At 41.0% G+C, this 14,245-nt stretch overlaps 1 protein-coding gene across 1 annotated transcript; it reads left to right on the top strand.

The window, feature by feature from the left end:
- The first annotated feature begins 861 nt into the window (after positions 1-861).
- Positions 862-14,143, top strand: LOC116953993 (uncharacterized). Its single transcript, XM_032974366.2, has 4 exons — positions 862-1,124; positions 3,447-3,566; positions 6,904-7,063; positions 10,750-14,143. The coding sequence occupies exons 1-4, from the start codon at positions 1,109-1,111 to the stop codon at positions 10,805-10,807; spliced, it is 354 nt and encodes a 117-aa protein (XP_032830257.1). The 5' UTR covers positions 862-1,108; the 3' UTR covers positions 10,808-14,143.
- Positions 14,144-14,245: the final 102 nt, after the last annotated feature.

The raw sequence follows: 14,245 nt of genomic DNA, 5'->3' as shown, positions 1-14,245 counted from the left end.
TGTAACGATGAACGCTTTTCCAATGGTCGGTGCAGTTTTCTAAAATATTTCATGTTTGCGGTAAACTCCTTTGTGTTCTGTTTATGTTTTTATCAAATACATGGCTGCAGTTTGTGTTTTATTATTCGTAAAATTATTTCCTTCCTAGGACAATTAAATGGTAATAAACATCGCATTTAAGTGTTCTTCAGCCTCACCAGTTGAGTGAACGCCTCCCAGTAGCGTCATTAGCAAGGCTAACAGAACAGCGTGAAACCCATTGGTAATTTTGTTATATCTTTTGGAGACTTCTAAAAAGGAATTAGTAGCAAACAAACTCGTTTTATTTACCCACAATGGAAATGCAGAATGTTTGCTTTGAATCCTATACACATGTTTTTAATGTTTGCAATGCCAGCAGTTAATGATTGATAATTAGTTTAGTTTGGGTTTGATTGTGTCGGAATATGGTCAATGTTTTTAACTATCATTATATCTACATGCTCTAACTCAAAATAAGCTAATTATGAATTGAATTAGTAGTGAAAGCCTACGTAAGAAATTTCAACTTTTAATGATTCAATACTTTTCACCTAAAATCAGGTGGAAGCTTGAATAATCCAGCGGATAATAGTGATGCCATTTAGATGTTTTGGTTTCAATGCATATCCTTGACCATTATGTAAATAAACATCACCTTCCTTTTTTTGTAAAATCCGAAGCAATATTTTTTTTGTGCACGAATAAGAATGGCTAAGGGAATGAGGCTCAACATATCTGACCCCTTGTTTGCTATTTTTAACTCCTGGTCGTTACTATCCGTACATTACAGTTATATACAAAAACAAATCTGGGAGCGTGGAAACGAAGTTGTCACCATGCCAATTAGTTAGCGGGTGCCCCAATATATGACATCGCTATATAATTAGCTTTTAGTGTCATATGGACTTTCGAGTTTGGCTGACTCATCCTACCCCGGAAGAAGGGAAGCAATTGGCTAAAGATAAGATCGTCGGAGGCCCCCTGGGCGTTTAAAGGCACGCGGTGGGCAGGGACTCGCGAACTCCTCCGCCTTGCGATATACCCCCAGCTAGAGCCACGAGACCTGCAGCAATCTATCTCTCCCTCAATGTCTGCGGTGGCAGGTAAGTAAGGTGCAGCCGTTTTAAATGATTTATTTCTCTATTCATTCGTAACGTTAACTGTGTTTTTTCTCGCACGGGTGTGCTCCCGTGGGGAGTGCCTCTTTAGCCGTCACAGTGACAAGGTTGTCCATGAGTGACCGCTGTAGCGAGCTGTCCGTGAGCCGCAGGTGAGTGAGTGAGTGGAGGGTGAGTCCGCTACTCTGTGGGGAAATTAGTGTGGGAATGAGTCCGTGGGTGTTTGACTCTATCTGATTTATCGCTGGTGCTGACTGGAGCGTTTCTCGTCCACTATTTCACAAGTTCACTGAGCACGTGTGTGATTAACGCATTTAACTTCCATGGAATGGGTTCAGCGTTGATACCAAGTAATGTATGTAAATATTTATTATTATTAAATGCTGTGACCATTTGATCCGATAAGCACGGCTGGCTATATATGGTTCGAAATAAGTTCAACATACATAATCATACTTAATTTACAGGGTTAACGTGTAACATTGCGGGACGTGTTTTGAATGGTTTACAAATATACTTTTCAGGCTTTGCTGAAAGTCGAGGGGCTTGTAATTTATAGAGTCGTTTTTTTTGCTTGCAACTGAACGAAACGCAGCTGTACCAGCACGGGACTGACATTCCAGAGATGCGCGGATAATTTGCGGGGTTCTCTTCACCGTTTTCTTGCTTATCACTTACGTGCAGTTGTCTGACAATGTTCGTACATCGTGGAGAGGAGAGCCGAAGTGCACCACAATTCATGTCATTATGCACGCCTCGACACATTCGCCAACCCGCACTGACCCAGCGTGATGAAGTTTGGTAGGGGAGGCCCTCATCCAGCAGTGGATTGACAAAAACTCTGTATTTTGAGGGCACATTAGAGAGGCAAGTACTGTCTAGATCGTAATCGGTATGTAGGCCTGCTTACTCTTTACGGACGTTACACGCAACAAAATAGTTGTGCCAATCCAGTAAACGCGATCGTTACACAATTTAAGAGTAACTCTGCCACATCTGCTCATGTAAGCACTTTGAGCAACAACAAAAAAACAAGGATGCATTCCTCGGATCAAGAAACTTGTTTGAGCCTTCGGATCTAAGGTCATCTGTTTAATGATCACTTTTTACTCTTCACTGTCCACTGCTCAGGGATCCACTCTGCAGTGTTCACGGTTCACTGCCCCACGTATATTGAATTAACGAAAAGGGCACTTTCATAAACGAGGTTAACTTAGCGAGATATTCCCCAGACTGCTCGTATCATGTGAATTATGTGGGGGGAAAAACACATTGATTCAATTCACCGTAACGGCACACCTAGCGTGATTGCTGTGCAAATAATAATTGCAATTCTATTTATTTATTTATTAAAAACGCGTTTAAGTTTTTGGCAAACAGCTACAATGTACTCTGCATTGGATATTTTATCCCTAACTCATATTGCTTGGCAATTATAGATGGTCATGGAAGCACAGAAGTAAATATATATTTTTTTACTATAGTTAAGCAGTTTATAATCATGTCTTACATAAGGTAGATTACCATACATTGGATAAGGTTAATTATGGTGGTGCAATCGTTAGCATACTATGCTCCTAATCTGGTGACCCAAGTTCGATTCACAGCCATGCCTCACATCAGTGGTGACATATTTCCCCCGCACCTTCGCAAACAAACACAGACCATCTGTCTACCATGAGAGATTCGTTCATGAGGCTATCCACATATATAAGCACAGAGACAATTTCAACCGAGAAGATGGATTCTGGCTTAGCAATCATTGGAAGGATTTGATAATCCATTTCAGGTCTTAATTGATTGTTCACGCTTACGGTGGCTTTCAGACAGCATACATTAATTTTTCGTCTCCCCCCTCCTCTTTTCAGAACATAGATGGACTCGTCCTTCTAAATAAACTGCCAAATCGCTGCCCGTGGTGCTGACGTTTTTTATAAATAAATAAACGTTTAAAAATAAATAAATGCGGCCTGCCACTTCTTTCAAATGTTTCTTGCCCTTGGTTTTCACACCTGATGATGACCGTTTGTGTTATGGTCGAAACGTCGTGAGAATTTTTTTTGTTTTTATGTGTATTTTATTATTTTATTGTTTCCCTTCAACGTGACTTTACTGAAAGAGCTAAGAATATGAAACACAGACCAGTGTGGTAAAGTATGATTTTTTTTTTACGCCATGACCGAAACGACATGGAGAGGCCTGAATCCAGCGGTGGCTTGACAAAGGGTTTTACATTGTAATGATTTTAATTATTATTACATATGAGCAAAGTGACATTTTTCACACTTGTGTCTGTGTTCTGGCCAGACAAGGTCTCCTATGAGGAGCTGAAGCGGTTGTTGCAGAACAGAGACGTCAGTGTGTTCGACGTGCGGGAACCATGTGAAACGGAGGAGGGAATGATACCTTCAGCCATCAACATTCCAGGTACAGCCACAGCCATCTCAGTCAGCCGCTCCATAGTTAATTGAATCGCATTTGTTTATTGATTCAATAATTCACTCTTTCACGGTACAGGTTGCCTTTTACTCCTCAATTCTGACAAAGCTCCTTCATATCATGATCATCGTTGATATTTGAGTGAGATCACATGAGGAAAATGTGCATAAGTGTTGTACAACCTTTCCTCTTCCCAACACAGCCAAATAAATAAAGCTGTCACGTGAACAAACGTGCCATTTAATATCTGCTTGCACAAACCAGTTTGTTGTTGAAGAGTAATCCCACTAAATTTAACATTTGGGTGCAGACAAGCCACTGGTAGTGGAAACCACTATCATCAGGCAGTTGCCAGATTTGTGAAAATCTCCTCCAGTCTTGGGCCTTAAAAAAACCGAAGTGTTAAATCCACTTTCAAACATTTATCTATTGTATTAATTCACTCATTGAGGTACAACCACTATTCACACATTCAGCCACTCATTAACTAATTCACCCATTATTTTTTTCCAATTTAATTAATTAAATCATTCACTCATTCAGGTACAGCTGGTATTCGCTTATTCATTTATCATCCCTTCACAAGTAGAATTATAGTTCAACACTGATATTCATTTACATTAATTGGGCACGTTAAACATTAAACTGTTATTTTGTGGTGTATATCATTAAATAAGGACTGACTACAGCACTGTACTTTCCTTAGACTTTCAACCACTTTGCATCCACATACCACCGCCCGTTGCATAACCGCAAGCATTGTGATACAATCATTAAAAAATAAAAACAAAAAACTGGTTCGTCTTCTTTCGCTGAATCCTGTTTTTTGGCTTCCGTGCTGTGCTAAAGAAACGAACGGTGATTTAGGTACAAAATGCTGAGTGCTTACTACGGTTTCACGACACAATATCAACATTTTACTCAATATGATGATTCATAGAAATGTCCGTTTCCTATAACTTTGTGATTTGTATATGGCACCTCTGTTGTATTTTGATTCCTTTTGTCATGCTTTCAGTACGAATAAAGATGACTTAAAGGGTTCTTCAAGTGCAGTTCACTCAACACAAGCCTGCCACAAGTCTTCCAATCACTGCAACTTTACAATCTATCATAATAATAATAAAAAAAACTCGTAAACAAAAATGTCTTAAAATAAAAATATATAATCTGCGACGTTTCGGGCAATTACCCTCTTGGTCAGATATGAAGAAGAGCCATTGCCCACAACGTCGGAAAAAATATATGATTATGGAACATTTTTTATATATTTAAATTTGTCTTCATAAATATATTTGTATATATACAGTTTACGTATATTTTTATATGTATATGCTTATTTGCATATTTTATATATGTGTATTTTTATTTTGAGGCGGTGTTATTGACGAGTATCTGTTGACTAAGCTTGTGCACCACCGCCAACACAGCAGCACCAAGCAGCATCACCAAATCACGTGTTTACCATCCAAAGTGCTGAAAATAATGACAAAATTCAATTAACCGCAGAAAATAATAATCGCCAAGTCGTCCATTACGCTCGATCATATTTTACCCAGGATTAATTTAATCATTGCCTTTGTATGTTTGTCAGGATGTCAAATATACCGGTACATTAAATAAATACAAGAGCGACGATAATCAATACTGATGCCACCATGTTGTGATAGTTAGCATGCTGGACTTGCCATCCTGCTTCTGTCTACTCCCGAGAATAAATCGGCCCATAACAGTCGGTCCATCGGCAGGTCGCGTGTGGTGAGAAAAAAGTGTGAGTGCTCTCATTTTATCCCGAAATGTCTCGCCAGCGTGGAAGAGTAGGCCAAATACCCCACGGGGAGGTTCTCTAGAGCTCCCTCTAGGGGAGGCCCTTCCTGCAGACGCAGCGTAAGAATGTAATAAAAGGCCTGCGCCATTTATTGCCTTTACTTAATCACGAAATACCGACATTTAACAAAACGGACGATGCGATTATCGTGAATCGTATATCGTGGCATCACCACATTGCGGCCAACCCTCGTGCTTCAGCCAGTGGGAAGTTGGCGATGAGAGTTAATGTTCCATCGGGGAAACAATCGTGCCACTTGTGATTGGGCCCAGATTTATTACATGGATAGAGCATCACATACTTGCGGTTATCATACTGTACAGCAGAGGGGAGAACTCGACCAAGAGTACCGCCATCGTGGTGATGGAATGATGAGATAAGTTCATTTGTAATGGTGAGATGGATGGTAGCAGCATTGGACCGTGAGGAATGATGACCGCATGGGGGGCGGTTTACAGCCAGTAATGGAGAGATAATTGACTTGTTAATGATATAATTCACATGCATAAAGACATAAATGCAAGATGTCAGAGAGAATACGGGTCTGTGCACTGCACACGAGTTGTTTAACCTTTTTATAAAAAAAAATATTATTTTCCATAACTCACGCTCCTTTCAGTGTTTGTTCCGAACACGCACCCCTGTGTTGCACAATGTTTTAAAGAACGTAATGTTCTTGTCGTCACTTGCTTTGTCTAACAAGAACAAAAATGATGACATTTTTATCTGGGCTTTTTGTTATATTTTTTTTTATTTTTTTTGCAATATTTTTTTAAAAACACACCTTTGTAAGACGATTGTTTACAGTCTCTTCAAAATAACTTTTTTTTAACAGATGGCTCGCTGATATTGTCAGTACTCTTTCTGTCAACAACAAAACTGTGCTCGAGCTCACCATGGGGGATAAATGGACATGGCCATGCCACTTGACTGTAAATCCTCAGGTCCATGCTGTGATTTTTCTAAATGCTTGTGATGGTATCTAGAATTATGATGCCCTCAAGAGTATGGGCCTAGCAATGGGATGATTGGGCAATTTCATGAAAGAGCATAAATGTGTGAAAACACTCCCTGAGATCAGGGGCTGTAATGTGGCACTTCTATGCAGTGCTGCCAACTTCTCAAATCGGAAAATTGCCAAATTAACCTCAAAAGGTCATCAAAAACATTTCCTGTAACTAAATTGATACAGAATACTTAATACACTACTGGAATCATTTCTAAATTTGCATGTCCTTGTCCCAGAAAGTCACAAATATCGTCATTTAGTTGCTTTGCAAAACATTTTTTGCAAAGGAAAGCCAAAACATCTCTTGATCTCGTGACAAAAATCACGATGTTGGAAACACTGCTTACATGCGGTTACTGGCAATACTTAAACAGCAATCGAATAAGCTCTAAATAGTTTGTTGAAAGGGAGGGGGGGTAAACATTTTCCATTCTCCTAACTCCTGCATCGTTCTTTACCATCCCTCTCCCCTTGCTCTGCCCTTCTAGTGGGGAAGATAAACGAAGCTTTCATCCGAGATTCTGGCACCTTCAAGGGCCTCTACGGGGTGGACATGCCGCACAAGGAAGACAACATTGTGGTTTACTGCCGATCTGGAATGCGTGGACAAACAGCACTTTACAGCCTGCGAAGACTCGGCTACACAAAGTACGGACTCTCAGTTCTGGTTTTAACCCGTTCACAATGCGGAGAAGCATTTGTTTTGTCCAGGACGAGGGCAAACTGGTGTCGGAGGTCATTGTTCGGATTTGGGATTGCTATCTGTTTAAGCGACAGCACTTGTTTAACCTCCCGGATTGTTACAGCACTGATAAATAGTCCCTTGTGTTTTTTTGGGGGGGGTGGGGGGGGGAGAGCAATAGTCAAGGCTAAAAACAAGCATAGAACAAATATACCTTACAAGCAGGTACAGGCATGTACATATATATTTTTTTACAAGCACCGGCTGACCTTATTTATATATCCAGTATTATCTGGATAACACTCGCTGAACCCGACCATACATTTTGGGGCGCCGTGCTGGCGGGATGTTAGCTACCTCAACTAGTATAAAGGAGGTCATGGGTTCGATCCCGAACCTTGATGCTTATATATTTGGAGTTTGCACGTCCTCCCCGTAGTCGCGTGGATTTTTCTCTGGGTCCTCCAGTTTTTCCCTTCACATTTCTAAAAATGCATTTAGAGTATTTGGCTGCGATAAATGTCCGCATGATAAGCCACTTCGTTGAGCTATAATTAAATATGTGGCCAGGGCGCTTCTGAAAAGAGCTTATATCCCTTATCTGGTAAAATTAAAAAATAATTTATTTTTGTTCAGTTTTAGTTTATATTTCTATTCTCTATTCTGTATCATGCATATCACTACATAATGGACTTTTTCCCTAATTGAAATACTGTTTAAGTTCATATACTTAGATTTTTGCACGTGACTACTGTATTTAGTATAACTTTAATTCAGAGGCATTTAGCTTACGATTGATTTTTTTTTAAAGCCCTTGTCCATCTGCTCCTTTGGGTGAGTGAGCGTTATTTTAACTAAATTTTCCATCAATTATAAAATGCACTTGTCTTTGACAGGTGTGAAGGTCTTTAATGGCCACAAGCAGACTTTGTAATAGCACCAAGATATGACCAGTTCACAACATACTGCCTCTGACTTTGAGGTCAAGATCACGGTTTTAATTTTTAACACCCGGCCATAGGTCATGAGCACTCGTTCCACGTTCATGCAATCCAGTCAACCTATTAAAATACTATTTTATAGTTCATTTTATAAAAAAGCTAAATTCCAGCTATCCTCGATTCACCCATGGATAAAGTCCTCCCCACGTTTTTTACTGGTCAGTGCAGGTTTGTGAAGAAAAGGGGAGAGGAGAGTGCTGGGTCTGATATAACTTTCCACTTTAATAGCCATGGCCAGGGATCAAACTCGGGAAATGGGTTCATAGCGCACCGTGCTAACCCGTGTAACACTGCTCCACCCTGTAATTTCATACAAAGGATGGGCAGAACAGGAAATTGCTGCTGCTGCATTAGTCTTGCTCCTCTCCATTTGTGATCGTACACAATAACAACAGATGAAAGAAAAACATAAATCATGAGATTCATTTATTTAATGGAGGGAAAAATCAGCCCTCGACATTCTGGTTGGATGGTCCTCTTCAGACTATAAGCACATTGATCAAAATTCTGCAAATGTAATGAATAATTTTGTTAAATAACTTTAAATGTAGAAATGGTGAGTAATACTAATGACAGAGTGGCAGCCATAGCAGTGGACTCACTCGTGCAGAACACCACCATGGAGATGGAGCAATGAATTCGCCTGTATGCAGGATCTAGATTAATTGTTTCATTTCAAGAAAGGTAGTGATAGCGATGGCATTGGGAAGCCTTCATCCAGCAGTGGATGAAGGCTGATGCCGATGATGAAGTTACCTTTATTTTTCTATGAACAGAGCCACGTGCAATGTGTCTCAGATTGTAAGTCACAATATTTTGGTTGGCCATGGCCTTAAAAATTACTTTTGTCTATATGTGTGTGTTTAGTTATTGAGCAGTGCTAACAATGAAAGTGTCAGTCAGGTGGTTTTTCATCTGCTTACTGGTGCTAAATGGGTTCCCTACCCTTTATTTAGGCATTTGTAAATACAACGGGCAATTGTGTCGTTTAATAACTAAAACGCAAACAAATAAGTAACTGATTTTGAGGGCAATTGTAGCCAGCTTGTGTGCACTACACGGTGTCCTAGCAAGCAGGTTAAAATAACCAACAAGCCAGAAATGTCAACATTTCAGGGCCATGCGACTGTCACTGCCCAACAATGTTAACAAGGACAGGACCCACGGTGACTGAAAAAAGTCAATGGAAAGCATTCATCATCCATTCATCAAACAAGGCTGCATCCTCTGTTATTTATGCAAGGATATATTATGCAAGCCGTCCACGAATTCAAGTTTTAAATAGAACCAATGCATTGGCAATGAATAATTGAGCCAAGTCAATGTTGTATGTTGTTGTACTGTTACTTGTTATACAGTGTATTGCAATATCATAATTAGATTTCATCTAGCATTTGAATAGTAAAAGCATCTCAAGGGCAACCATATATGAATAAACAAGACATACAGACAAAGTTAAGCTATTTTCTTTGTACAAAAATCTAAGTAAAATCATGGGTTGAACAGATTGAGCAGCAGTGAGACACACGGCACACGCCACCTCGACCGCCGTAGCCCCACCGCACAGAAGAGGCTGATTTGTAATCGTCGGGGCCAACAACATCTGCAGCTGGGGAAGATTGGGAGGGATGACGTTTAGGATTGAGATGGAAGGGCAAATTTTAGGGAGTTTGATTAGGCCATTACCATACCTGTCGATCCCCTTATCAGTGGCTACCTTATTGCAGACAAATTCAGACCTTATTGGTCACCCCGTGCCCTTATAAATCTCAACGTTCATCCTACAAAGTCCCACCACAAAGTCCCACCACAAAGTCCCACCACAAAGTCCCACCACAAAGTCCCACCACAAAGTCCCACCACAAAGTCCCACCACAAAGTCCCACCACAAAGTCCCACCACAAAGTCCCACCACAAAGTCCCACCACAAAGTCCCACCACAAAGTCCCACCACAAAGTCCCACCACAAAGTCCCACCACAAAGTCCCACCACAAAGTCCCACCACAAAGTCCCACCACAAGAGAGAAACACAAACAAATAGATAAAACAATATTTCCCCATATCGAAACGGCTGTATGCCGTATGGACCTGCAAACTCAATTTCCCTGTACAAGAATACGGGTAAACCGTGTGGGTTCACAGGTTTGCATTAGTAATCAATGGCAGAAGGATAACTTTAAAGTTGGGTGACATAGTTCTGCCTGATTCTATATCGTTCAATTATTGTACGGTGTATGTACTGAATATTAGTTGTTAATGTACACTGAATGGATATTACTTCGTGAGCAGTTTAAGTTGTCTTTCCTATGGAGAGACTGGCTCCCTCCATTTGAATGTGAGATTTCTACCACTGGCTCAACACCACCAGCAAAGATGAAACATGGGCATCACCCTGCACCACTTCAAGCAGAGAGCACCGGCAGAGCGAGTTCGATTCCCAGCCACAGCTAACAGCCATGGGGAGCAAACTGAACTGCTCCTGGGGTTCCCTTCCACCACCTGTTTCACCAACCCGCACACTGGCCAGAAAAAAAAAATCCTCGTAATCGGTGTGGCGAGGCCTCCATCTGTGGGTGTATTGAGAATGGCTTAGATTGCATTTTTTTTTGTAGAAGTTAGACACTCGTATTTTGTGCTGTTTCATTTGCAGGTCGCGCAACTACACGGGGGGCTACACAGAATGGAAATCCAAGGCCAAGAAATTATGATTCAGCATCACCTTCATGGCCCTGCTCAGGCCAATGTGCACACCTGAATGACTTGATATTTGACTGTTTTCATATACAGTAATTACAGTATGTGTGTTGTATGTGTGTGTGTGTACACACGCACAGAATGTTGTCAATATAAATGTTTTATTTAATTTTTTTTTTTACATATGTTCATGGTTAAATATTTAGCAAAATTCAAATGTAATGCTACTGAATCATTTTGGGGGAAATAAGTGTATACAATTCAGGAGAGGGGTTTCAAATAATAAGTATATTACATACTGCATAGTATATATTTGCGTATTTATGCAGTACAATTACACATGGCTGTGATGCTATATACATTCAACTAACCTCTCTGACATTAATTGAGTCCACTATTGTGCTGGTGGGATTTTTAATAAAATCTTAGACATAATATAATCATATCGGAAACACAAATAATTCAACCAAAACCTAATTGTTCTTCTAATTCTTCTTATCGTGTCTTATCTTGTAGGTGCATACCTAGGCAGTGTGTTTCAAACTCTTCAGATATTAATTTGAATGCTTTTTAAAATCAGAAAAACACCTCAATCTATGGTCAATGCATCATGGCACCCTTTTGATCTAATTCCAGTACATTTTCATAAGATACATCAATGGGGGTGACATCGGTATACCGTGCTAGGGTGGCACACTTCAGAACTTTAAAGCCAATTCTCATTAATGGGAGCTCCAAGCTTGTGTGAGACAGCCCAAGAAACACAGCCTGGGTGCGTGTCTGTCCGTCTGTAGGCGGGAGGGAGTGTTATGGGTGTGTGTCTGTCTGTCCGTCTGTAGGCGGGAGGGAGGGAGGGAGTGTTATGGGTGTGTGTCTGTCTGTACGTCTGTAGGCGGGAGGGAGGGAGTGTAATGGAATCATCCTGTTTAGAAAACTGGCCACAGAACTCAAAGGGTTGCCCAAAGTTAGAGATAGGACAGGTCCTTACTCTTTGGTTCTATTGGGTAAAGTCACGTAGGTAAAAAATAAAATAACAAAAATCACGACGTTTCGACCACAACACAAGTGGCCTTCATCAGGTGAAGGGACCAACCTGTCCGGAGGACAGCGTCGGAGTGAAAAAATTCAAGCGCAGGTCGCCTCCTTTAAGCTGTGAGTGGGTAAACAGAAAAAACGCCTTGACAAAGGAATTAGCATAAAATGTAAAGCTGTGCAAGCTCGCAAACAGCATCAAAAATACATTAGCACTACAGTGAGAGTTTGGGATGCCACTAATTGAATGAATATTACTGTACCATTAAAAATTCCTTTAACGTTTGGTTCGATTTAGAACATCTTTCCAATGGTTGCTTAATTTGAAGCCATCTTCTCGGTTGAAATTGTGTCTGTGTTTGTAGATCTGGATTGCCTCGTGAACAAATCTCTGATAAAAACCCGTGGGTTTGCATGGTACAGTATATTCATTTAATGGTACAGTAATATTCATTCAATTAGTGGCATCCCAAACTCTCACGGTGGTGCTAATGTATCTTTGATTCTATTTGCGAGCTTGCACAGCTTTACATTTTATGCTAATTCCTTTGTCAAGGTGTCTTTTCTGTTTACCCACTCACAGCTTAAAGGAGGCGACCTGCGCTTGACTTTTTTCACTCCAACACTGTCCTCCGCACAGGTTGGTCCCTTCACCTGATGAAGGCCACTTGTGTTGTGGTCGAAAAGTCGTGATTTTTGTTATTTTATTTTTTTACCTACGTGACTTTACCCAATAGAACCAAAGAGTATGGATCCTTGCAGTCACGAAAGCTTTAAATCTATAAAAGGACAGGTCCTCTCCAGCGGAGTTGCTTTCAGAGCCCCGTCGTCTCATTGCACCCTTAGCGCGCACCGCAGCCTGCACACCTTTCATGAGTTCTGGTCATTAGATGCCTCCCGAGGACAAATGCATTCTGAAAATGATTCCAGAACCCCCATGAATACGTATTAATTTTCTTCCTTGTTTGGATGAGCCCTGCCTTTTAAAGCGTTCAGGGAGCAATATGCAGTTATTAAATGCTCAGAAATGCATTGTAAGTATATGTGTATGGTTAATGGGTGCTCCATCTTCACCAACATGAGACTATATTAATAGATTTTTTTTTTTGAAATTGTAACATACGGTGTACAATGGTGAAGACCCATATGCATTTTTGGATGATGTATGAAGGTGACGATCGTGAAATGATATTGCACTTAATTTTAGCATTGCATAATCCAGCCATGCTTAGAAGATGTTAATAGATTTTGCATGGATTTGTGTCACAAACATTTAATTTAGACAAAAAGAAAATCTAACTGGGCATGTCAGCCAATAAAAACTTTTTTTTTTGCTCCATGAAAAAATATTGAAACACCAATTCATCATATAGAAACAAATCAATTAGTAAACAGAACTTGTGGTTGAATATGGAAATAAGAAAACTTTAAAATATTTAAAACATGTACATTGAGTGCACTGTGGCAGAGCAGAAACTGGAAATAATTTCTTTTTTAATATTATAAATGAACAAAAGGGACACAATCATGCCAAATGTGTGCATGGATCTCCATCTGTAACATGTGAATATTTGACTACTGTATCTGCCATATTATGAGACACTCAGGAAAGTGAGGCACACCACAAACTTGTGTCTGGTGTTAATAAATATACACAAATATGGTCACAAGCACATCTGTGTAGTGACATCGCTCGATGCCACCATGTTGTGGGTATAGTACCGGCCCTAGTGGGGCACGGTGTGCGCTGGATAATCGTGCTGGATGGCACAAGGCTCTAAGTACAGTGCCGGCCCTACAGGACAGGGTGTGTGGGTGCCGACCAACGGATAAGGTTGTGTGAGGCCATGGCACTCTGGTTGACCCGGGAAGACACGTGACTGGTTAAGTTGACAGAGGGGCCCCAAGAGGGGGCTAGGGGGTGGTCACGTGATTGGGACCCAGATCCTTCCCGGGGATTCTGGAAGGTGGACGTGGCCAAGGGCGGAGCCGGCCACGCCACAGAGAATAAAAGCCGGGTCCCGAGAGGGACGAGGGTTGTTGTTGTTGTTGTTCATCCCAGGAAAGAAACCCTTCGTCTACGATCTCCGTTCAACAAGTCTTCCAGCACGTGGACCTGGGCAGATGTTGTAGTCCCGGGTCCGTAGTAACAGTTACGTTGTAACTAGTGTAGTTAGCCGGGTGGTCACCACCCGGCTAACTACACCAGTCACGTGGTAACTAGTGTAGTTAGCCGGGTGGTCACCACCCGATGTTGTTATTCTGTTAAGGGGAAGTTACCCCGTGTGTTGGAACTGAATAAATGTGTTGCCTCCAAAGTCTACGTCTGCGACTCAGTTGAACCCATTACATCTGTATCCGCAACTTCTGCTTTAAAATACGGGGGGGGGGAGTGCATCTTATAATGCAGAGAATACGGT

Source organism: Petromyzon marinus, chromosome 3, assembly GCF_048934315.1.
Source record: "Petromyzon marinus isolate PM22_M1 ecotype Great Lakes invasive population chromosome 3, UKy_Petmar_22M1.pri1.0, whole genome shotgun sequence".
NCBI lineage: Eukaryota > Metazoa > Chordata > Hyperoartia > Petromyzontiformes > Petromyzontidae > Petromyzon > Petromyzon marinus.
The sequence above is the reverse complement of the archived record's forward strand: the minus strand, read 5'-3'. Positions and strand labels throughout refer to the sequence as shown.

Excerpts from the sequence above, each read along its gene's own strand:
- LOC116953993 (XM_032974366.2), top strand. Across the intron at positions 3,567-6,903 it reads TTCAGCCATCAACATTCCAG|TGGGGAAGATAAACGAAGCT; the intron begins GTACAGCCACAG and ends CTGCCCTTCTAG. Across the intron at positions 7,064-10,749 it reads CGAAGACTCGGCTACACAAA|GTCGCGCAACTACACGGGGG; the intron begins GTACGGACTCTC and ends TTTCATTTGCAG.